Raw genomic sequence first — 26401 nt, forward strand, 5'->3', positions numbered from 1 at the left:
CGTAGGAATACAAAACCTGAGGCTCTAAAGGCTAGATTTGAAAAACTTTGCACACTTGCTTAGGAATGACCCATAAACTGATTAGAGTACACGTGTTCAGAGATTGGACTAAACATGTACGGGATAGAGGATGTATAATTTAAATATATTTTAACATTATTCCTAGTTAGAAATTCAAGGAAACACAGAGAGTGCTTCACATTCCTTCAGCTTGCCAACATCATAATATAGATTATATCTTCATTTTTGCATGAATATTTCTAAACCCCTTTTTAGTGACTTTTGTGCAATTTAATTTTCTGGATATATGACTAAATATGCAATGTTTTGTTTATATTTCAATGGGTTGGTTCCTGTAAGACACCCCAGCAACATGGGAGTGGCCTATGGGTGTTGTGCAATCTCCCCACCTTCCTGATGGCCCAACCAGAAGTAAGCATGGTTGGACATAAGGGATATGGTAATACTGGTGCTGGGGTGAGGCTGGCTGTGGGCAGCAGGGGTTCCATATGGACCTAGGAAGCAGATGAGGGGGAAGACAAAGCAGAGGCCAGAGAACATGTTCCCTGGCTGAGGACTCCATGGGCAAGCAGAGCTTGGGATAAGGGGAAGGTAGGGGCAAGAAAATTGCTTGGAGAATGGCCAAGAGCTGTGTTGGACACAAAGGAGGAAAGCGTTGGCAGGGCAGGCACTGAGACGCAGGTAGGGGCAGCATGGGTGAAATAGGCTATCAGCCTTCTATCCTCTGGTGGTGGGACCACATCTGGGAGGCTGAGGATGAAAAAATAGGTGCCCACGTGCGGTGAAGAGGTGCAGCACCTAGTCTGAGGCCAGGGAAGTTGTGACTTGTGACAGCTCCACTAACTGAGGAGTCTTACTTTTGTGAACAGCTCTCTTCTCCTTACAGGATTCCTTCTCTAAACTGAAGATTCTTCACTATGGAAAAGGATCCTACATCACATTGTTACTATAAAAATAGGGTAATTGCAATCTCTGTGCTGATTGCTTTTGTTCATGAACTGGTAGTTGCAGAGATTGGCTTCTGTTGTTTTGTTATGGTAATAACCCTGCCAGCCTTGTGCCAACAGCTTTCCAAACATTAGTCGACAATAGGTTGGATCCAGTGGAACTTTCAGGGAAATAGAACACCATTTGATTCAACACTGTAACTGCTCTGAGAATCTAATTAAGATATAACATATTAGTATAGAAGGATAAACAATTTGAGATTTTATTTACTGCATCATTTCCCAGGTATTAAAGTACAGCTGATTAAGTCTTATACATAATTGCAGAAAGGGAATTTACAATATTGTTGCATTTGTACAGTTAGGTTGTATAACATACTGCAAATGTACATATCTTTTTGTTTGCTTACTGTTAAATAGTTACCTTAGACATTTCTCATATATTAACTAATTTTTTGAATAAAATTTCTCTACCTTTAAAGTAACAAAAAACGAGACTTCACTCAGGCTGAAAGTCTAAGCATATTTTTAACTGGAAGGAGGCTTGATTTAAATAATTTGAGGCTGTTTCCATATAATATATTTAGAATTGGGGTGTTGGTTTTCAGTATTGCTCCAGAAGATAGGCAGAGGAGGCAATCCCTTCCCATAGCTGTTTACCAAAACCAAATATTCTTAGAGATACTTCTGACTTCATCGTATAAAACACTCGTCTTGTGAAAATAAATGCTTATACATTTTTACAAATGGCTGAACACTGCACTAGCTTAGACATAATATATGACAGCAAATGCACAAGGGATTCTAAAATTTTCTGATTTAACTGTCTTTTGTGTTCACCTGTATTGTCATGAAAAAATGTGTGCACATGTGGGATAGTGAACTGTGCCATTAGACACAATAAGAGTTCTTTTCCTCAATATATGTGCAAGGAGGAGAGACTCCTTCTTAAAGTGGGGGATTTCCTCATAGCCCATTTGAGTCAACATGTTGTATATACAGTAGCATCTGCAATAACTGCTTTTAGATAACACAAATGTTATATTGGGCTAGAATGAGACCGTGATTTGAAGCAAGAATTTCCTAATTTCTTAAAGCTACTATAGATAAGTGATGGACAACTCACCATGGCTTAGTTTGTACTTAGGTGGTCATTTATGAGCAGCATCTGTGAATATTCACAGGCTTATCTTTTATTATAATTTGTCTACATACACATTCTTAAACAGCTGGTTGGAAATTGCAGTGTGGATATGGGGAAGATGCAACCAGGATGCTTCATTTACTTTTTAAAACAAATCCTGTAAGATTGGCTTCGCTTGGATTGCATGCCAGATTGTTTTGTTACAGAGTTATAAAACTTCCCTCTTACAGTGGACAGGCTTTTTCTCCAGCTTTCACACAATAATTCTTTTTGTACAGATCAAGTTTACAAGCTGTCTGTCCTGCCTTGTTGATGTATATGACTTTTGGGAGCTTGATGATTTGATTGCTGGATTGCAGTATTATATTTTGTAAATTACATTCTAACATACAAAAAGTTTAAATTAACTTCAGCTTTCAGGAGTTTATCACAGGCAAAATAAGGGGTTAAGGAATCAACATCTGAGCATGTGCCAGCAGCATCCTTAGCCATCTAATCTGATGAAAGCCAACTGCACAGGTATAAAAGTGGATTGCAAGCTCAAAATGTATCTCATTTTTAATTGCAAACAGTAATGATTTCACCACATAGTAACCTATTGTGGATTATGGAAACTTGTATTGTGACTGCATTATATTCATACCAGGTGGCAATACTGTTGTAATTTGGTCCTTTAGTATAGAAGAGTTCATTACTAAGTCAGAATATGCCTATAATGTGTAGTAAGAATCATTAGGTCAGCAAGGTCACTCTGGAAGGAGAAAAAAAATTGAGATCTTTCCGGAAGAATTGATTCCAATGGAAATAGATATTTTAAGGCAACAGTAAATACCTGAATAAGTCAGATCAAAGGGGAAGAGAATCAGAATATATTCAGGAAAATATTTATAAAAAAAATAGTTCCTGATGCTTTGCTTTTCAACACTGTGTGACTTCAAGTACCCATTTTTTCATTTTCAATCAGATGTTTCTGGTCCATGTCTATGCTTCTGTCATATAGAAATATAACATTTCGTAGCGTTGATTATCCAAATTTATTATTTAGTGTACTTCTTTAAGGAAAAGATGTAGATATTGAAATGTTGGCTCAGCTGTTTCCCCTTAAAAGAATAAAGGACATCTTGATTAGAAAATGAAATTATACAACCATTAAAATCCAAAAGGATGTTCTAATCATATGAAATTGAAAGAATTTTGGACCAAAGCTAATGTCCTTGTTGTAATTCCCTTTTCCAGTATGTTGAGAGAGATTTATTTGGGTCAAATTTACTGCTTGCTTAGACGTAAGAAACTAAATTCCAGGAGCCTTGTCTTTTAACTATTCCATGTTAATAATTGTGATGCTTATGTGCGCTCCTGTGACTTCTACAATCCCATGCAATTCTGTATGGAAAACAATCTCTAAGGACAATCTCAAATGTTGAAGTAAATATTTTTTTTAAAAAATCTGATAATTTTTTATTACTATGAAGTAAAAACTATATATTGCCAAATTTATTATATCTTGCCATTCCTCCAGGTAGCTCAGGTTGTTGTGCATAGGGTTCCTAGTCATTCGCAAATTATATGTATGAAGAGATAAGGGACAGCTTCTCTGTGGTAAGATAGTATGGATGATGATCTGTTTGGGCAATGGGAAAGTGTGAAGACAGTGGGCTGGATCCTGTTACCTGTTTGTGGAAGGCACTGGCAGTCTTCCCAGTTTTTCTCTCCCCTCAGCAGTCCTTTCTGATTCTGGAAAATTTATTCACAGGATTGCAGGATCTACATGGAGTAGTAACTCCTGATTCAGCTGCAGTGGGGAAGGGGAGAGAGCAAAGCCACTCCTTCTTGCCTCTAGTGTTAGCAAAGCACTGCTGATGGAAGAAGAGAACAATTTTACCTCCTTCCTCATCACCACTGCAGCCTCTCCACCTGTTTGGCTTTACTCCTTGAGGATCCTGTGACATTATGAACTACCTTTCCTGGAGCTGCAAAGGACTGGAAATGAGGAGAGGGGGAAGCCAGGAAAACTGTACTCCTTGCATTGCCTTGTAGTAGATCCAGTACTTCCTCTCCTTACCAGGTATTTATTGGGACTACCAGCTGCCACAAAATGGATTTCAAGTAATATGAAATCTTGGAACTCTGGAAAGTAAAAAAAAAACTGCTGCTATTGCCTGTCCTCAGCAAGGAGGGAAGTATCTAAAGCAAGCGTCCCTCAACGTGGTGCTGTGGGCACCATGGTGCCTGCTAACACCTTTCTCAGCACCCACCAAGTGTTTTTAGCAAGTGGGTAAGGACAGGTGGGGCTTTTGCCCAGCAGGGTTTCTGTTTGGCCCTTGGAAATTTGATTGGCTATGCAGATTTTTAAAAATGTTGCTTTGGCAGCAGCTGCCACCACACTCAAGGATCTTCACTGTGTTAATGAAGAGAAGCTCCTGCAGCCTTTTGTGACTGGCTCTGCCTCATGTGGCAGCCATTGTGTGCCTACAACATTGTGTCAGAATTCCAAAAGTGCCTGCGGGCTAAAAAGGCTGCTAAGGTTATGAAAAGTGACCCACAAAATATTTTTTCCAAGATATTCTACTTTGCTCCCATCTGAAAATAATCTGGCTAGCTACCACATTGTCTTATTTTCTTATAACTTTCTATTTTCCTTCAGTAGTTCTCTTTGCCAAAAGACTGGAGACCTGTATGGCATTTATAAATAGTTACATTAAGTCAATCAGTCAAGATAATGACTGGGATAGGGTTAGAACTGAAAGCAAAACTCTTAATATTTTTATCCTCTTTATCCTGTACTTATGGGACTACTACATTCTGTGAAATACACTTTATCTGACTGAACTAGATATCATTTGCTTGTAATAAGTATATGCAATGCACACATTAGTCAAATATATAGAATAGCCTTAGTCACCTGATTCATAAAGATAACAAAATTGCTAAGGCATTTATCAAACTGCAACTGATATGCAAATAATTCAAGCCACTGATTACCAGAGAGGTCTGAAAACAGGCCATATACTTCTCTCTCAGCAAGTAACAAGCCACAAATGCCAAAATTTGGTGGAAAAGTTGGGCCTTTTACTTAACATGCTTAAAAAACTCTTAACTGGAGGCTTATTGGTGGCAGCCAGGAAGGTGCCCATGTTTTAGAACGCAAACTGTATACTACTCATTATTGTAAAAGCATATTACCACACAAACTCCATAGTGAACATGAACAGCTGTGACAAAGATAGTAAATGCTGCAAGAATTGGTTCTTCCAATTTGCCCTGAAACCCAGCAGTTGCCGTGTAGACCATAACAGCCAATGGGATCAACAGCCAGTGAAGCACTTCGGATCTTGTGTTAGTCATCTGGCAAATTATCATCCTGCACTGTAGGAGTTAAATTTGGATATATCAGAAAGGGGCAGAGGAACAATAACATTTTCCCAGTTGGGAAAGAGACTAGGAGACGGGTATAGCGCCTAGGTTAAGATTCACCATAAAATATTGCTCTGGGTACATGTAAACAAAGAATTGGATCCAAAATATCATTAGTGGAGCTCCTCATGCCTGCTGTTGCAGCCCACTAACATTAGCTTCTGGAGGACAGGGAAGCCTCAGGAACAGTGTTAGTTATGCAGTAGGAGAGTGGAACATGGGGGGGGGGGTGTCACAAATTTTGAACCCCACTGCTCCCTTCTGGTGACTTTTGCATCTTTTTGTGAAACAGGCCATATTGGGTATAAGTGACTAGCTCGAGCAAGATGAGAATGCACATCCCATTTGAAAAGATTTCATGTTTCTGTACATTCAATGCAATGTGCAGAGATTGAAATCTGAGAATTCATGCTGTTCAGTCTTTCTCAATTAGGTATGTGTACCCATGACTAGAGCTAAATGGGCGGAAAGCTTGTTCCACAGCTCTAAAAAAAGATGGGAAGCATTAGCCTTGTCACCAATATAGTTTTTCTCCCTTTTATTTATTGGAAATATATCTCCCCTTTCCTCAAACACAGGCTTAGGAAAGCTATCTATTCAGTAAAACACTCCATATATTAAATATGAAAACAAGATTGCCCCATTGCACCAATTACACTTTAAAATCCAAGAAAAGCTGTAACAAACACCTTTCCTCCTCCCACCCCACTCAAACACTTGTAAAGAAGAAGCCCCTCGGTGAATTGATGGTAAGGACGGAGAAGCTGACTTTGAAGAGTATAGAGTGTTGGTTCATATGTTGTGAGATGGCCCAGCATGTATGTCCCAGATCATGAAGTGCTTCAAAGGTAAGAACGTTTGCCTTACTGACCAGCAGCACCACCATCTTTTGGACATGCTGAGATTGTATTATTTAGTTTTCCCTTGAGCCAAGAGGGGTCAGAAAGAAATTTTTGTCCAGACCAGATTGGCCAGGGATCCTGGAGGTTTTTTGCTTTCACCTGGGCATACAGTACTGGTCACTGGGGGAGTGGAGAGGTAGTTGTGAATTTCCTGCATTATGCAGGGGGTTGGACATGATGACACTTAGTCTCTTCCAGCTCTGTACAGAAATGACTTTTAGACTCCTTTTAGAGCAATTCAGATGTTTCTCCATAAAATGTTACTGCCAATTGACCACTGACATTCTGCAAGCATGTACTATTGAGTGTTTCCCTTTCTAGCTGCTACTTGGTACTGAAGAATGTAAGACCCAAGTTGTCTATTGTCCTCCTTCCTTCCTTCCCCTTCCCCCTCCCACAGATACAAAGTGGCCATGCCTATCTCAGACTGAAGTCGTTTTAGATCAGAACTGACAATAAGCATATCTTAAGCAAGTGGATGCTTAAGATGTATATAAGAGCAGATGAGTTTTGGCTAAACTTGCTTGATATTTAAGACGGGCTGAAAATGAAAGACAATCTACTACAGACTTAAGCATGCTTAATTCTATTGGTAGCAATGGGCTTAAGCACACAGGACTATGACAAATATGATAGAACAGGAGGGTAAAGAAATTGCTACGCCGCCAACCAGATGCTGACAGGGAGAGAGAGAAACGTCTAGCAGAGAGAATGTGACCCTTGGAGTCATGAAACACAAGGAATTGGGGTGGGGTGGGGGATTGATGTAAATGAATACATGGGTCAGTCATGTAATTTCCTGACATATTATTATTTCTGCAAGTCAGGGCACTGAAACATACATTTTACTGAAAATCTATAGTGAAGTACGGCCTAACAAGGAACGTGTGTCCAAATTTTTTCTCTTGTGGGCATCTTGCCATTATTGGCTCAGATGCGTCTGGATACTATCATGAGCAGGAAATTCCAAAGTCAGTTTTTCTCATTGAGGAATATAGCCTGAACTCTTAACAAAAGCATCTACTCAGGCTGAAATTCTGCAATAAATCTTGTCCTTTATAGAATAAAGCCAAACTGCAAAACTGAATGGCTGTTCCAGAGTGGAATTATGTGAATGAAACCAGCCATCTGGGTGTATGTCTGGACATGTAATAAATATCTGAACATCCACAATATTTACATTTTATATTTGGATTCAGAAGCTGAATTCCTAGATGGAACAACGCAACGGAGCAATCTTACCCATGACCACTACAGAGTATTTAGACATCAGATATTTAATAATATAACAACTGTGCTTTTGCTGGATGCTTTTCCATGGGACTAGACTACTTGTACAGTGAAAACTTTTAAAAATTCTCTTTACATTAAGAGTGAATTTTAAAAAATTCTCAAATCGTTATTTATAATCTGCTTCTTGCCCCCAAAGACCCCATAAATACCTTACAGTAACCTAGGATTCAAATCCTAAAGACCAAAACAAAAGACAAAACAGTATCGAAAAAAATAGAAAGCTAGAGCCAATAAAACAGGACTTTCCTAAAACCGAAGATCTTGATCAGCCTCCTAAATAGGTATAGGCTCAGCCTCTGACCATCTGTGACCCCTTATAAAATAGGAGCTACCCATAAAAGGCGCTCTCCTAGAGATCTTAAGGTATTATATGGAATGACTCTTTCAGCTGAGTAGGGTTTTAAAGATTAAATGCCAGTATCCGATTCTGATCTGGAGCCCAAGCAAATTGCTTGGGAACTAGAATTGTATCTTTCCTTTAGCTGATGCTAGTCAACAATCCTGCAGTTGCATTCTTGACCAGCTATAATTTTTAGATACTTCAAAAGGTACTCCCACAAAGAATGTAGTGCTCTTAGTCTGCTCTAGTAGCCACCAGGATGTGTATTACAGAGACAGGGTCTGCATTTCTTAGTAGCAGATGCAGCTTATGTACTGCAGGCCCAAACCTTTGGAGGGAGTGTGACACATCTAAAACAGGTTTACAATCAGCTCCAAGGTCAGTCTGCCTATCACTGGTAACGGGTCATTTCGTAGAAAAAGAGCTGGAGGAACTCATTAGCATAATTCATTAGCAGAACTCATTAGTATATGACACACCCCTTGACATTGACAGAAGTGGTTCATTAGCATAACTAATTTGCATATGCCACACCCCCTGGCATCACCTATCCTGGCTGTTTTGGACCCAATCCTGGCCATTCAGGGATGAAATAGGGCCCAAAATGGCAAAAAGGGGCTGAAAATGGCTGAAAGGGGGCCCAAAATGGTCAGGATCGGGCCGCTGCTGAGTGCGAGAGTGATCCACCACGCATCAGAGGCCCAATCTGGGCCGTTTCGGCCCTAATCCAGGCTGAAACGAGCCCAAAATGGCCAAGAGTCAGGTGAGCGGGGCCACCTGACATGTGACCTCTTTGGGGAACTGCCGGAACTGTGTTCCTGTGCGATCCCCCTCGAAATGAGCTCTGACTGGTAAGTTAGTTACTAAAGGACATTTATTAAAAGATTTTTAAAAACCCTGTCATTTGCAATTTCTGCAAGCTTACTTTATGGTATGTGACAATGAAGAAGTACTACTTTGGTACTTTTTGAAAATGGTCAATTAGCAGTGTGTCAACAAGCCATAACTTATCAGTTAATCTCTCCACAAGCAGTGTACTGATTCTTAGTGCTATTTTTAAGCTGGTACATGAAATATGTCATTATAACATCATATTTCTGCTAACTGAAATTAGCTATAGTGGTAGAGTAATACTGAGCACCAAAGTCCTCTTCAGTTTCAAATAGGTATAATAAGAAATTCAGTCTCTGTAGGGGTCATTTTATCTTTTGCAGAGTTAAAACAAAACAAATATAGTTTCATTTTAATTATTAGGATAAAATGTTTATTAAGTGTTATTGAAAGACTTTTACTTTCAGTCACCAAAGACCCAAGAATACTTACAATCACATTTGAGAACACAACTCCAACCATCCATAAAAACAGTCTGGTTTGTTTTACTAATATTTCACATGGTGATAAAACTACCCAGATTGTAAGAAGTATAACGAGCAGCATAGGAGACAGCAGTGGTAGCAGTCCTTCATACAAAGAATCCTTCAGTAGTGTTTTCTTTACATATGCTCTACAAATGAAGAAATTTACTTTATGGATGAAAACATCATTCAGCTATAGAAGTCAATCACAACAAGCCCTGGAGTTCATAGCCTTGGCCACTATTTTTTTAAAAAGAAATTTATTTTTAAATTTATTATTTGGATTAATTTTTTTTAAAAAACCTTAAAATGTGTACATTTTTCTAACTTCTATAGAATTATTTTCCCAGCAGTAGATAACAAGCAGCTCTTTAACTGTAATGTAGCAGTTATAACTAACTCAAGATGCAATTTTATGTATAGTTATTGAGAGGCTCTGCTAGATTCTATATAACTCAATTTGGGTCAAGATGCGTAACATCTCACTGTCAATGGGAGAAGTAAGTACAGTAAAGAAGGAAGATGGAATAGGAACCACCCTTTGATTTAATCAGCAGCATTTGGAAAAACCACCGAAACTCCATGATTGAAAACACAATATTGCTTGCCATTGATATGAGCATATGAAGCTGTCTTATACCAAGTCAGAGTCTTGGAGCATCTAGTTCAGTATTGTTTACTATAATGGGCAGCTGTTCTCCACAGTCACACGAGAAAAGGCTTTCCTATTATTTGAGACATTTTAACTGGGGATAGCAGAGACTGAACTTGGGAGCTTTTAGCATGCAAAGCACGCCCTCTTTCACTGCACCATCCTCCCCCCTGTTTTAGGTGTTGGTGCAGAAATTTCTGAATTTAGCATATTACAAACTTCTCCTAAACAGACACATAAGATTGCATGAAGGATTGAGCTGGGTGGAAAAAATTAAGAGTTGAAAATTGGAAGAAGAGGGTGGGGAGTGGAGAACCGGCACCTCATCTCATGCAAACAGGTTTGCCATATTGTAATACATTTAGCAGTGAGTAGCTGGCTGAAACACTTGGTACATTGAAACATTAAATATATTTTATAACATGATAAGCAATGACTTAAGGAGGATGAAAGAGCAGTCACGTTGGCAGTTACTTACAGGTGAATGTTGTAGAACGTCTGTGGAAGGGAAAGAACTATGCAGCAGACTAGAAGAAAAAAAATACATAAATGGTGATTTATATACGTGGCCTTGACAAGAAATTAATTCAATACAGCTTTTTGTAGAATGAGAGTATATATATCCCAATTCATCAAGCACACCAAGTATGCATTGTATCTGCTGTGTAAATTTTAAATTGATGGAGAAAGGCAGGCAGAAGAACCTTCCTGACATGTAAAGGAACCTCATGCTCAGAATGGATGGACTGACTTGTGCACTCAAGTGAATGAGTGTCCTCTGCATGCAACTCATGACAATGTCCCTTACACACTGCAGTGGTCCACACATACCTAAAGGCACCTGCAACCATACATGTGGCATGCAATGTTATACATGTACTTTGTGGTGCTGGAGCCTCTGGCTTTGGGTTTAGTTGCAGCAGATGCCTGATATAGAAGCACTACCAGTAAAGACTCAGGAACCAAACTAAGCATCACATAGATCTGTGATGTTGTATCATAACATTTAAATTAAACTACTAGGAACTGCCAGCTTGAGAGGAGCAGTGGCAAACTGGTATACATGCTTAGTCCTTCTTATGTTTTTCCTGCTTGAACTCACTCCCTTTAGACTGCTCTTGTATCCCACTGAAGGCATAGTGAGAAGTACAGTATACCTTCCAACAGTTAGGATACAGCACCCTGGAGGAGGGCAGTTTTGATTGGGAACATGGTTATCACCACTCCCTGCCCGTTATCAAACCCCAGTGACAGTATTTCAGGTTTAAAAAAAAACCCAGATTCAATCACGTATCTCTAGCATGCTGAGTTTGACCCACAAATGAAGAATCAGTGGCTATATGGCAAAATGAGCATGTAGACATTAATCACAACCCCAGACCAGTTGGGGTTCACAAGGTACAGACAGGGAGACAACCACAGGTCTATGTGCAGGAAGATACGCAGTAATTCAAAATCTGGTCATTCTTGTTTTAAAAAGCTTGAAAATATGAAACATTTCAGATGCTGCCCTTCACATTATTATTTTAACATTGTAATTACTCCATCATTTCCCCCTCTGCTTTCCTAAAAACAAAGCTAACAGCTTCTCTATACATAACATCTGGATGATATCCTGCTAGAAGAAGCCTCTAGTGTTTTGGGCACATTCATGTATCTTTTCAAGTATGCTTCTCTCAAAACTGCCTATAGTTAATCTGCACTGTAGTTACTTATGGTTTCTATTAAACAGAAAGGGCCTTTGCAACAAAAAAACTGACTTATGTATAAGTTAAACATCTGCATTGTATTAAGGAAGAGCTGAGACAAAACAATGACGCTTGAGGTTAAATCTAAATTTCCTGTTGCAATGCTAAAGTTTGATTTGTTAAAATGAAAGCTATCAAGAGAAACAGAAATAGTGGCTTGGATTAGAATTAGCAGTCCAGGGCTGCTAACTGCCAACAATTTGTTCTTTACATGTAGTGCTATTTTGGCCAGGAAGAACACACTGACCACAACTATGCCCTTGTCTTTTAAAACATGAAAAGGCCTGCTCTAGCGACTATTTTATTTCTTATAAGGGCAGGTGCAGGTTCCTAGACTTTCCCTATGTTAACATGTCGCTGTACTTTTTGGTCAATGATACTCTGGGGAATTAGGCAGATTATTACCCACAGCTTTATGAACAGGCACTTCTTCAGACGCTGCTCTCATAAGGAAAGAAAGATGATGCAAAGGAGCCATCCAATGAGAAACTGTGAGAGAACCCCTCATTCACTTGATTGGTGGCATCAGTATTGCTCTTGAGATGCATTTTGCAATATAGCCAGAATTATCTAGAGTAGATGTGTCAGAATCATTTGTTACAAGGGCTGGATCTGAAATAAATGTCACTTTGTCAGGCTAGGCCATGTGTACCATAAAGCTGAATGCCAGGTCCTGGAGATACAAACTTTATAAAGGAAACAGGCAAACCCAATTAATGATATTTTTAACTCAAAATACAAACATGTTCAATAGGTAAAGATTCAGTGTAAGAATAAAGAGGTTGGAACAAAACAAAAGAATTAAGCATAACTAAAAATAATTAAAACACCGGTATATAATTTAATTCAACAAACAGAAGTGCATACGTATGATTAAAAATATCAACAGTGTGGTTCAACATATAAGTATTATATCCTTGTATATACATAGCAAACTCACACATACACAGGTATATTAGTACATTTTAGCTCCATATGTACGCAACCAGATGTGTTTCTGCCCAGACACCTTCCTCAGCGGTATATATATCATACAAAGCACTCCATCAATATACCTAATAAATCAAAAATACTTGAACAAGCACAAAATAGACACAAAGACTTTATATACAACAGTGTAGAGTAAATTAATTTACATCTTACACAGAACAGTTTAAAATGCAATATTTATTTGATTTAAACCCCGTCCTCCCCACAAATGGGCTTAGGGTGGCTAACAACATTCATAAAACACAGTGAACTAATCTCAAAACCATAACATCAATAATAATCTTTAAAAAGTCATTAAAATAGCCCAGGCGCAGGCTATTTAAATAAATATTTGGGAGTCCGTATATGGGCATAGTAGATGGCTGAGGGCAGCCCCAGAAAAAGTGGTGGTCTTAGATGGAAGAAGGGGGACACTCGCTGGCACTCAGCCAAAGGCCTGGCGGAACATCTCTATTTTACAGGCCCTGCGGAACTGTAACAGGTCCCGCAGGGCCCGGATATCCAGCGGGAAAGCGTTCCACCAGGTCGGGGCAGCAATACATCCAGATTAAAGTTCTTCCTTTACCCATATATCTCTTTAAGCCAAGTCAGAAGTATACAAATCAAAGATGGAGTCCTAAACCATGACCATAAATGCTGTATTAATATACCTGTCTATGTGAGGTTACTACGCGTATATACAAGAGTAAGGTACTTGTTGAACCACACTACCGAATGATGCACTTTTATTAGTTGAATTAAGTTATACACTGATGTTTTAATTATTTGTATCACGTTTTTAGGTTTTTGTTGTTGTTCCAGCCTCTTTGGTTACCTTCTTCTGCAGGGCTATTGTTTTTTCTCCCCTTTTTTGTTGTGCTCAAAAAATTCAGTGGAAGGCAAATGGAGTAATACTGCCTAGTGGAGGGGATAATTCATAAATAAAATCCTGTCCTGGAGTACCATAGTATAGCCACAGGAACATTTTGCTGAACAACAGCGGTAGCAATACAACATAACAGCAGAAGAGACATTTGTGAATACACTGCCATTGTATCTTCCTCGCATAATTAATATTAACTACAATTAAGAAACATCCTTGTGATCTGATTAAAAGAAGTGTCAGTGCATAAAATGTAACGGGTTGCCACCACCGGCTAGCTATAAAAGAAATGAAATTTAGTACGATGACCGGGATCTAAATCTAAACCCCAAATGTCAGCATCATGAAGCTCAAAAGAAGCATGGAAACATATACACACCACCCAAACCGAACCTGCCGCGCAGCTTCACGTTTCCCCCACGCCTGCAAGGCTATTCTGGTCACGGAGCCACTGAGAACGCCCTTTGCTTCACCTGACTTCTCCCGGGAAGACTCCGATGACCCGCCGATACAAGCGGGACAGGCAGGGAGCCGCGCAGGGCGCCTCGGCTGGAACACTCCCCTCCGCGCTGCCCTAATCACTCCTTCCCCCGCATGCTCCCGCCTCCCCTAATACAGCGCCGAGGGTGCCTACTACAGCGTTTCCTCGTGCTTCCACCACCAGCGCCGCTCCCTCACGACACCCGGTAAAGCAAGGCTTGGCGACGCTAGAGAGGAACGCGGTGGCCACGGATGGGGGTATCTCTGCAGCCCAGCGTGGAGCCACACTAACCACCTTCCCTGCCGCGCCTTCTCTTGCGCGCTACCAGCGCGCTGCCCCTTGCCTAAACCGCCACGCCCCGTCCCCAGCACAGCTCCCCAGAAAAGAGAGAGAGAGAGAGAAGCCTTCTCCTTACTTCCCCCTCACTGAATGCAGATACTGGCCTCCTCCTGCCCTTTCCCTCCGTTGCTCGCCGGCCCTATGTTTGACACCCTTGGTCTAGCGCAATCTTTAGGAACAGAATAGGCAACCTCTCTCGCATTACCTAGAACAGCTCCGGATTAGAAACCAAGAACTCTCATTTTGATTTTAAAAGGTTCATGCCCACGCTCAGGCCCTCTCCAGCACCCATCATGCCAGTAGTCTTAGCCGCAGGGCAGCGAAGGTAGCTGTTGGGATCCTCCATTACCCTGTAATCAGCCACCCCAACTGCTGCCCTATAGCTCCCCCCACGTCATTGCTGATCCCTGGATGCCTGAGATTCAGGTGGAAAGAAAATCAGCAGTGTGTGTGTATGGGTGGGGTAACCACTTTACAGCTGACTGCCCTCCCCCCTGCACTACTTGAGTGATTGAGGGACCCATCCTCAAGTTTTGCCTGGGGCCCCAACATCACTAAGTCTGCCCTTGCCTGTTGCGTGCTAGAGAGCCCCTCTGCTCAAAACTGGAGAAGATGAACTCGCATCCATTCCTTCTGCTTCATCTCTGCTCCTACTTGTCACTTGTCTAGGGAGGGAGCAGAGCATTCCCTCCTCTCTAATCTTTGCAGTGTGGCAAGCTACACATGGCCTGGGGAGGTTTCCATTCTGTCCTGAGGGCTGCCACCCTAGGCACTTCCACCAATCTGCAGCTTTGTCTACTGCAGCAGGCAACATCCTAGAAGCAAGCAGGGCCCATCCCCTCCTCCTGTTGAAGCAACATGGTTGGCATGTGCTCCAGTGAGAGGTTAGACAGATATCATCCTAATGCACAGGTTGAGGGAGACTCTTCTGCATCTAATGCTGATGAGATCAGAAAACAATAAATGGCGGGGGGGGGGGGGGGAGGTGACTCAGCTGACAGTAATCTAGCTTTCCTAGACTTGCTATCCACTGCGGACTGTCCGTTTCATACAGATAGTGATACCTGGATGTCTAAATGTTCTCCTGTGTAAAACGTTCCACTAAATAGCACACTAGCATGTAAAAGAACAGTTGTAACTTAGGCCATGATGAAAAATAGTATCTTTCAAATGCTATCAAATGTCTTTTTCTTTTTTGTTACTCAGTTTAATTTGCTCTGCAGGAAAATATAACAGCTGGAGCAGTTTTAACTGAGGACTTGCTCCAGATGCAGTTCAATTGAACATTTGTAAAAATGTCACTTTTACAATTGATGATTTGCAAAAACTTCCTCATCCCCCTCTTTGTCTGATTCCTTGCAACTCTGTAAAGCAAGAGTTAAAATGTTTCCACTGGGAATACTTATAGAATAAGTGCAAATATCTGCAAAACTTTACACTTAGATCTTTCTACGAAATATTGATCACAGAAACAGGTCACTGTCAAATGCTCAGCAGTGACTAATAAATGCCACCAAATGGCTAAGTGATATCCAATTAGTATTTAATGGCTCCAGTGAGGAACCTAGGAAACAATAATAAAAAACATGAATGCCTCTTAGTACTGCTTTGTTTTCCTTTTCCCTAAAGCCATGGTGATCATGTATGATGCTAATTTAACCTATAAGACAACCAGACAATGTTTTATAAGACTAATATGACATAATTTCAGCAGATATCCTTTTGTATGTCCACAACCGTCCAGCATTACCTGTGGAAACCCTAGTGAAATGAATGGAAGTTGCACAACTTCCAGTGGGATTTGTGCAAGAGAAATGTGCTCTATCTTTGAATAGACCTATGCTTTTGTACAATAATAAAAATCTGAGCCAAATCACCTTTAATAGAATTAATCCAATCACTAAAAACATTTTGTAATCATCAGCAATGACTTTCATTCTGACACTTTTTCTGCACTCCACAGTTGCATGGAGTAAAGGGGGGGAAAAACAAAAGGAGCAAAGAATGGGGAAAGTAACTTGGGAGATAAATTGACAGGTGCATTTTGCAACCAGAAAAGTTTGCAAATATTTTTTACCAAAGAACATCATTCCTTTGATACTGCCATTCATAGAATTTTCACTTTCTACTCTGTCCCCATTGAAGAAGTCTGTGTGTACCTGGCTTGATTATATTTGCATATTATTCCATTCTCTCTTGATTATGTTTGCATATTAATTCCATTCTCTCTTATGCTCTGGTATTGTGCCTGCATGTTAGGGACGAGTAGTTTGCTTGTACTCTCTGAATGCAAATGCTACAGATGAGGGTGGTTGATAGAAACAGAGGCTAACCTCTCCCACCCAACAGCAACTTGTGTGTAGGCAGAAAATAAAATATTCGGCTTGCATTGTCTAAAAGGTGTTCACTAGGGGAGAAAGATGCAGCCCAAAGATAGGCAACATGCTACCTATTTGTCATGCAAGTGGACAGGCAGGCTGGTGCAGAACAAACTGGTTGATGGAAACAGAAGCAAATGCTTCATACATATATTTCCCCAAACAAAAGGCAGGGCCAAAGCAGACGACATGTAAGAGAACTGTGAAGAAGAATCTGAGATCTCTATGTGAAAGATCGGTGAGAATCACATTTCTGAAATCTCATGATGTCTTTAACTGCATGGGAAAGTAGCTGCACTGTTTCCCCAATACAAGTAACTAAGCAGCTATTAGGCCCATCAGCAAAAAAAAAAACCCTTCCCCTTCCCTTCACAGGCAAAAGAAAGTGCATGTGAATTAGAGTGTTGGACTAGAATCTGAAGGACCCAGGTTCAAATCTCCACTTTGCTATAGTTTGGGGCCAGTCACACTCTCAGCCTATCCTACCTCACAGGCTTGTTGTGAGGATAAAATGGAGGCAAGAAGACTACTGAAAGCCACTTTGGGTCCCAACTTAAGGGAAAGGCGGGGTATAAATGAAGCAAATAAATATACAAAAAGAAGAAAACCCCAACAACCCAGAAACAACTGAACACGTTGGCTCTGCCCTTCTAAGAACACTCTTCTGTGAGTAATCCCTACTGAATAGACCTGAGAAAGTTGCTTAGGATTGTTCTTAGAATCTTTGGACAAGATGCTGAATGAAAAGGATGGGGTTAATAAGAAGTAGGGAAGATGCATTAGGAAAGGAATCTCATGCAGTAGCTAATGTGAGCTTCTGAGGTAAAGAAAGGGTTTTCAAAAGAAATGGATATTGAAGGAGCAGTTGGTTAGCCACACTAGGCAGCTATTTATATTGCAAACCTATTTCATGACAAGAGCAACGGAATCTGCCTGCATACCCCTCTCTTGCCCTTGTCCTATTCCTGAGGGTCCCCTGATCCTCAGGAACAAAATTTCAGGGAGATCAGTGGGCTGCAGCAGGAGAGAGGAATCAATGAATATTGCTCTTCCCTCATCTGAAGAATGAACGACTATTACGTTTCAGAACTGTGTCATTGAATACCAAACTGTGTGGTTGAATACAAAGCACTGTATATAAATATGCAACACACTAGGATAGGTTTTTACAGTTCCTTACCTATTAGAAAAAATATTAATATATCTGTGAGATGATAACCAAATATCAAAGGCCTGTGCCAAACTTCTACTCCATAAATAGCAGTTAGCAAATACATGCCCACTGTAACCTATAGGGAAAAGAAAAACATGTCATTTGATCCGCAGAATAAAATGTAAGAATATAGCATCTGGTTCTATTCTCACATAAAGGTTAAATGTAAAAATGATAGGCCACTTATCCACTCTCCTTACTGTAAAAAGGCCTCGCTGAGCAACCCGTACATATATGGTGAGAATTTAAGACTGAGATCCTGAGCATACATATATGAAAATATGTTCCATTTAAATAAATGAGAGTCAATACCTAGTAAATGTGTTTAGGTGTAGGGAACCAGAATATTTAGTGAAGATTGCTTAAGGCACCTAAAAAACAGGTTCTAAAAGAGGTACAGTAAATCTGGGGTAACACTGCACGCACACCACAGTGACTTTACAAAAGGAATGGTTGATATCAAGGTCCTTTAAAACCTAATAAGAAAAAAGGGCACCTCAACTACCGAAGGTTCTTGGGAAGGACAAGCAATACTAATGCCATTATCAGATCAAAGAAGAATCAAACATGCAATCCTAAGTGACAATAAAGAAGCATCAGCCAATTAATCGTGCACTGATCTAAAACGTTTGCCCCTGCATGGGCTTGGTGCCTCAGGTTATGCCATGAAAGCTCTGCAAAGACAGCATGTTTGTGATGCTAGGAAAAAAGTTAGCTCTAATCCTCAGGACAGAAACCTTTGTCCAGCACGCTGATCATTAAAAAGTTGCATGAGTAACTACACACTTTCACCAATACTTTTAATGCAAGCATTAAAAAACATGCTGCTGAATACTTTCCCCTATGGTTTAAAAATATTTACTATGCGGCTTAGTCAATACATGCATGTTTCTGCACTATATGGTTCCATCCAAAATCACCTTATACTTCAAAAATGTACAGTGAGAGCTTGCCAGTTTTCATATATTCTTGTCAAATACTAGAGCCATTTAAACTTTTGTTCTTTTCTAAAAACAAGCAAGTGAATTCAAGTTTTTAAAATCAATCCTAAACAATTTTAAATAGCCTTGATTGAATGAAAGATAGGGATCATATTTGACTCTGCTGAAAAAATATTTGCTAAACCAAGTTCACATATGGCAATAGAATGTTTGAAGGCTAAGATATTTACATTGCAAGGCTGATATTAGATATTATAGGAAATGGGCAATTGCCAATGAAAACTGCAGCCATATCTCCTTCTTTCCTCAACGCAAAACATCTACTAAATGCAAGATGTGACATTACTGAACTCCAAGTTTCCCTATTCCCAATCCTCATCACTAACTGATGTTTGCAGGATGTGAAAATTCAGCCTAGTGGACTACATCAAACTATCTTCCAAGAAACCTTCCTCCAGTCTAACGACCTGCCAGTCCTAGCAAGGACTTGGGGGGCATCTCATTTCCCCTCCTCCACTATTTCCCCTTTCCATTCCCTGAAAGGCCCCATAGTCACTTTCTCTGTTTCCTTATGTCCTCACAAACAACCCTCGCCCTTTATCTATCCCCATCTTCAGATTTCCCTCCTTTCTCCCCTGGGGAGGCCTTTGCCCAGGAAAACTATGGCTCAGTTGTACAGTGCCAGCCACTGAGCCCAGCCCAGTTACAAAGTGGGGAGCCTACAAGGATTTAAAGAGTCCCCCGCTCCTCACTATTGCCTCTTTCCTTTCTCCTGGTGACCCTCATCTCATTTTTCCCTAATCCTTCTCTCCTTTCCACCACCAAGCAATCTATCTTTTATGTGCCCTCCATCTTAAGCTATATTTATTAACTTCCTTTATACTCCACCCTTCCCCACAGTGGGGACAGCTGACATCATTCACAACAACCCTGTGAGGTAAGTTAGGCTCAGAATGTATGACTGGGTCCAAAGTTACCCAGTGAGCTTTCACTACAGAATGGAGATTTGAATCTTGGTCTCCCAGATCCTAATCTAAAACTCTAACCACTATGCTGCACTGGCTTTTTTGGTTCCTGTTGTACAGCAGTGAGCTGGAGGGACCAGTTGTTAAACCGTGTAAGATGGCTCGATATTTCATAAATGTTAAAATTAGGACAAGGGGCGATTAGCGAGTGCTAATTTTGAGTCAAGCACAATCTGGTGGAACTTTTGTTACCAAACTTTTGAGAAATTTGAAATGTTGTAGGAAGAACACTAACCACCAGGAGCATTCCTAATTTTTGAGTTCTACTATGATATGGTTTAAGATTTCGTTTCTTCTCCTTAAAACTTTACAATTATGATTATTTATGATTATTAAGATTATTTTGTGCCTCACAGTATGCACACTATTTTTTGTTTGTGTCCACATTATTTAAAGTAATACTGCAAAATAAACCAGTTTAAGGGTAAATTGATATAACTTTCTGCCAAGCAAAGGATTTTAGATTGGACTGCCTAGTGCATATTGATTTGGTGGGGCGGGGGGGGGGGGGAATCAATGGTTTGGATCCTTTGTAAGCAATAGGATTTCCAGCCATGAATCACAACTTTCACACACCAGTCCCAAATGCACCATAAAATGCTCTTTCTGGGAGGTCGGTGGCCCTCCAAGAACAGCATGAGGGTAGCAATGGGAAGGCTACCATGGGAAAATTATCGTACAGTGGTGAAAATGCCCCCCACCCCCTACGCTTGAGCTCACAGATTGGTTCAATGGGATCCAAGCCAACAGTTCCTACTAAGTAAGCATACTTCAAATTCAAGTGCAAGAAGTCAAGGTGCTTTAAAATTCTTATCTCCCTAATCTTTCCAGCAACCTTGTGTTGCCTATTTCTTTTTTTCAGAGAGGAAGAAAAATAACGGTTTGACAAATGCCACCAAGTAAATCACTGTCCAGGCTGGAAACTGAAACTTGATCTCCTTCTAGAGTATCTTTTTGCACCTCAAGTTATCATAAAATTTAGCTGACCCTGAGTAAAAACAATATAGCTATACAGAGATTAGTTTTCAGTACCTGTGACTTTAGTATTTTCTTTCTTTTCTTAAAGCGTATACATCACCCACATGTTTTTGATTAGAAAGCCAAATTTTATATGGAGAAGGGGGGGGAAGTGTTGAATTACTTTCTACATGGATAAGTTACCATAGCTAAGACAGCATTACTTAAAATATCATAACGATTTAAATATGATTTAAGGTACTGCAAAAACATATTGAAAACTTCGGTTGACCTTCCAAAAGTATTTATTTTAGTAGCCTAATAAGTATCAAAAGATAGTTTACACTCTGTTTTCTGAAAGAACTCCATATAGAAGTTGGCTATGTGAAGATGACGAAACTTAGCATCTATCTACACATTATAAACTCTGGCATTTGTTCAGCAACAACCCAAAGATTTTGTATCTCATATAAGATGGAAGTTTTGTGCCTCATATATGCACACTTTTTTGTTTTTGTTTGGGACCACAGAATGCAGAGAGAAATGGTTTTAGACTCCCCCACCCACTATTTTTGAATCCGCAGACTCCTGGTGGACCTACTTTGTGAAACATATGTGTAGTAGGGTTGTCAACTCCAGCTTGGGAAATTCCTGGAGATTTGGGGGTAATGCCTGGGGAGAGGAGGAGGCTCAGCGGGGATATGATGCAACCCCTCCAGAGGAACTGATCTCTGTAGTCTAGAGATCATTTGTAATTCTAGAAGCATTTTGGGCCTCACCTGAAGTTGGTACCTCTGACATGTAGCCATGTATGTAATGTGATTATTACAATGGAACCAATAATGGATCCATGAGGTGATTTGTGGATGCAAAAATAATGTTTGTGTTTGGGGAGGGGGGAGGGTAAAGTTATTTTTCCTACATGGTTGCAAATAGAAAACAGCCAGTCTGGAACGCAAAAAGCTCCCATTGCACATGTGATATAAAACCCTGTGCTGTTCCCTGACAAACACAAGGACTTTGTAATGTATAGATGGAGGCTTATTAAGAGATGACAATTGTAGGGGTTTGCTACTATACCACACATTTACAAAGGTAAAATTGATAAAAACTGGTTTTCAATCAGATGACTGTGAAAATGAAGTGCCCCTTTAGTAATTCATGGAGAAATGGACTGGTGGGAGTTTTGTTGCTGTAACATCATCATGTTGTTACTTATTTATAGTACTGTAATTATTATGGCATTTTAGCAAATGCCATACCAGGCAATTCACGTAGCATACAAGACCATAACATCAGGGGAGTCATTACAAAACTGACAGTTTCAGATAACTCAGGAGTAGAGTGCTACAAATCACATGCAACTAAATTACATTCTCCTTCACAGCATCTGACTTTATTTTTGCAGGCATTTTCTCCTATACAGGAGGGGACATTTATTGTTAATTATTTGCTTATATATGCCTTATTCTCCTCTCGTGAAGGAATATTTGACACTTCTAATAAATATTACTGTTCATTTAAAATCTCTGCCAAATATACTTGCCTTAAGAAATATTTGTCATTTCTGTTAGAACCTTCAATGAAAAAGAGTATTAATTAAATAAAACAACATATACTTACCACTTGGCTTATATCATATCCCCAAGGAAGAAAAAGTACTCCTGTGTTATATTTTTCCCAGTGCGAAAACACAAAATTTAATAATAGAACAATTAGTGATAAATACATGGTGGTCACTGAAATTCCACTTTTTCCATTATCACAGGAATATATGGAAAAAAGAGAGAGGGGAAAAATTGAAATAGACCAACTATCTAGTCCATGGTCAAACAGCTCTCCCAGAGGGCTACTGGACTGAGTTCTTCGAGCATGCTTTCCATCTATGGAATCTAGAAAGAACAAGAAAGAGTCCAGAGAACTTAGTTAAGGCAAATTAACAAACATTAATGAGATGTTAAAATTTAACATTTTGAGTATCTCATTTACTTTCTGAATTACATTACATTAGCTGTTCGCCTGGCTTCTGCTTGTCCCACTTCAAGAAATTATTAAAAGCATTATCTTTTTATTTGCTTCTTCTATTTCTGCCTTCTCTTGTTATTTGTATGTGAATTTTTGTATAGGTTCTACTTTGTTAGTTTATTTTAGTCTTACCTTGAAAGTACAAATATTCCTTTTCCCTTCCTACTCCCTTTCTTCTGTTTTATTCCTGTACAAAGCCTAGAATATTATAGGTACTTCTTTAAAATAATGTGATGATGAATAATGATGATGAAGTTCTGCTCTCTAAATCAGCCTCCTGGATGGAGAGGACAATAGTAAGGTCAGACTGATCTCACTACTGGAAGGTGTTTTCTGTGTTCTGTTCCACTCATTCTGTCTCCTTGTAGATCACTGTCTCATTCTCACAACTTTCTCTAACACCCTAGCCACAATACAAAAGTATCAAAAGTGTTTAATTTGACAGTTTTTATTCCGGCAGATGGCCCAGGCTAGCCTGATCTCATCAAATTTCAGAAGCTAAGCAGTTGGCCTTGATTAGTACTTGGATGGAAGACCACCAAGGAAGTCCAGGCTCGCTAAAAAGATGCAGACAATGGCAAACTGCCTCTGAATATCTCTTTCCTTGAAAACCCTGTGGGGTTGTCTTAAGCTACCTGCAACGTGACAACACTTTCTGTATCATATGCTCAGAGTAGTTTTTATATATAAAATAATACTATTAAGGCTTTGAATTTGAGATCATTTTTGATTAGTACCATCATGGAAATTCAACTGTGTGTTGGTGATTGATGTTGCAGCCATTTCAGAATAAGATGCTAATGGATAAGGGCTTGTGTCTGTAGGTGCTTGTTAAGATTACCTGTATTTTATTTCCTGATACAACTCAAGCTGTTCATGAGCTTTCTATTTTGATAAGTATTTTGAACACCATAATGGGTTCATCAGGACTGTCTCCAACACCCATTCCCAAGGAAAGGCAAAGCCACATTTTAGCACTTATAATGCCATCCCTTCTGTACCTCCTCAGAAAGTATCTCATATATTCTAACAGCCAAGTGTGGACTCATGTGCAGATACATAAATCTACAAACAGGGGCCACAATGACAGAAGGGAGATTTTTTCCAACCTTAGGGCACCCCCACCCCCCAGGTTTGCATAAACATCTAAAAAACTAGAAAAAACGTGTGTATGTGTAAATGTCCCAAATCAGAAAAAGTGTTGTCTGCAGATGCGCAGACAATGCTACTCTGTTGGAGCTACTCCAGCAAGAGGGAACCACTGTAAACAGGTGGCAACAGTCCTTCAGCTGGACTGGAGACTGACCCCCCCCTTTTTTTGCCGCCTCCGGGCCTGGCACAGCTCTCAACATCGTCACTGCTGCCCCCTGCTGCTAACGTAAACTTACCAGCTGTAGAGAAGGGAGGAGGAGCCAGGTGAGCCTGCATGTGCAGATACTAATGCAGTTCAAAAGGTAAAAGAAGCTCTCCTCTGGAGAAAGGTAGGCGAGAAGGAGCAGTGAGAGCTGAGATGATGGTGCTGCAGGTGGATGCAGAGGAACTACTGCCACTCCCCTTCAGCCAGCCAAGTCATGGCCGGGAGGGAGAGTGGGGGAGGGAAGCTGTCACCCTCCTCCCACTGCCAAGTGGTGGGAAGGGCAGACAGACGGGTGGGCAGGCACTATGACACACCCACTGCCTCAGTGTAAGCCACTTGCTAGTCTAGTTCACCACCACCTCTGACTCTTGGCAATAGGGCGGTTTGCAGCGTAGGCAAATGAGGGGGAAGGAGGTGGCTGCAGCCAAAGAGATGGAGCATGAAAGTGAGAAAGTGAGTGTGGGTGAGACAGAAGACATTGGGGGATGGAGCAAAAAGAAATTGGGTGGTGGGAGAGAAAATGTTACGGAGCAGGAGAACAGAGAAATGGAAAGAGAGAATGTGTGTATATGAGACAGTGGGAATTGGGTGAGGGAGAACAACAGAGAGAAAGACTAAGAGAAAGAGAGAGAGAGAGAGGAAGTGAGGGAGGGGTGGGATGAGGTGAGGAAGCAAAAGTGGAGGGAATGGGATGGCACTGCTGCAAGTCCCTCGCATGTTCCCACTTGTTAAACTATTATTCTAAAGAAAGAACATCAAATGAATGTCAATATTGACATTTAATTGTATCTTTCACTGAATGTTGTCATGCCATGAATTTTGCCTCAGGTTTTTAGATGGAGAAAATAATAGCCTTAAGAATATTTCAAACAGTGTGTTTTAATTAATTTTTAAAAAGTTGTATTATCAGAGCACCAAAGAGATTGATAATTTCATCATATAGGAGAGAATTCAAAAATGTAAATATGTTAGGAATCGGATCCTAGTCCTGGCCTTCTGACCATCAATTAAGCATTGTCAGGACTAATTTGGGTTTCCTTATTGGCTCAAACTAAATCTGGCCCTATGAGAAAATATAAGGAAAGATTTCTGAAAGGTTGGACAATAGTTCGAGATTCGAGATTCTTGGTTTTGTGTCATATTGTGGTCTGCTCCCCTAAACTAGCTGTTGCTTGTTTCTCTTAGTTTTTTCCATGCCCTGAATTCTGCCCCGACCTTTTAGCCAGAATTTTCCTAATGATCCTGCTCATAATTACCTCCAGAGCCCTGACCTATTTATGTCTCTGTGAACTGCAAAAGATTACTTAACTACTAGGTTCAGTGCAGCTGAAACATTACCCTGCATTAAAGGATCAGCAGACTGAGGTATCATGTTAGCCCCTTCCTCTGCCTCTCTCTTAATACATTTCCCTGATATAATAAAATTTTCCTGCCCTCCATGTTACATCTGTCCATCAGAAACTCTGGTTAAAATTAAATGTATGGGTTCCCCAATAATCTCTTTCAGAACTCTTGATTAAACTCACAGGCCAGTTTGGTGTAGTGGTTAAGAGTGCGGGACTCTAATCCCACCAGGTTTGATTCCCCACTCCTCCACTTGAAGCCAGCTGGGTGACCTTGGCCTAGTCACAGCTCTCCAGAGCTCTCTCAGCCCCACCCACCTCACAGGGTGTTTTGTTGTGGGGATAATAATGACATACTTTGTAAACAGGTCTGAGTGGGCATTACGTTGTCCTGAAGGCGGTATATAAATCGAATGTTGTTGTTGTTATTATTATATAGTAAAAATATCTATAAACTTTGGCTATGAAAGTTTTATCATCATACTTTACCTAAAGCGTAAGCAAAAAAGCTGGCAAAAGCACCAAAACCCCAAACCCATGTTGGAATCAACCCAGGACTGGATCCTGCCCAAAGAAAATGAAAATATAACTGATTAGTAACAGAAATGTGTAAATTGCAAATGTGCAGATGTTAGCATATCTCAAATGATCCAGACTTAAGGATAGTCTCTGAT

The 26401-nt window shown here is 40.2% G+C and overlaps 1 protein-coding gene across 2 annotated transcripts in view; it reads right to left on the reverse strand.

Annotated features, from left to right (window-relative positions):
- Positions 1 to 1242: 1242 nt before the first annotated feature.
- LOC129333394 (ethanolaminephosphotransferase 1-like) overlaps positions 1243 to 26401 on the reverse strand; it is a 63572-nt gene continuing 38413 nt past the window's right edge. Inside the window, exons 4-10 of one of the 2 annotated variants that reach the window (XM_054985016.1) lie at positions 26217 to 26291; positions 22626 to 22894; positions 18047 to 18155; positions 10547 to 10595; positions 9385 to 9565; positions 5296 to 5478; positions 1243 to 3212 (exon numbers count right to left, since the gene is read on the reverse strand). In XM_054985016.1, the coding sequence (XP_054840991.1) occupies positions 3150 to 3212; positions 5296 to 5478; positions 9385 to 9565; positions 10547 to 10595; positions 18047 to 18155; positions 22626 to 22894; positions 26217 to 26291 (929 nt within the window). In that variant the 3' untranslated portion in view covers positions 1243 to 3149. Of the gene's footprint in view, positions 3213 to 3732; positions 3969 to 5295; positions 5479 to 9384; positions 9566 to 10546; positions 10596 to 18046; positions 18156 to 22625; positions 22895 to 26216; positions 26292 to 26401 lie in introns of those variants that run through there. The other variant, XM_054985015.1, reaches the window with a different exon arrangement.

This window comes from Eublepharis macularius, chromosome 7 (assembly GCF_028583425.1).
Source record: "Eublepharis macularius isolate TG4126 chromosome 7, MPM_Emac_v1.0, whole genome shotgun sequence".
In the NCBI taxonomy this organism is placed as follows: Eukaryota; Metazoa; Chordata; class Lepidosauria; order Squamata; family Eublepharidae; genus Eublepharis; species Eublepharis macularius.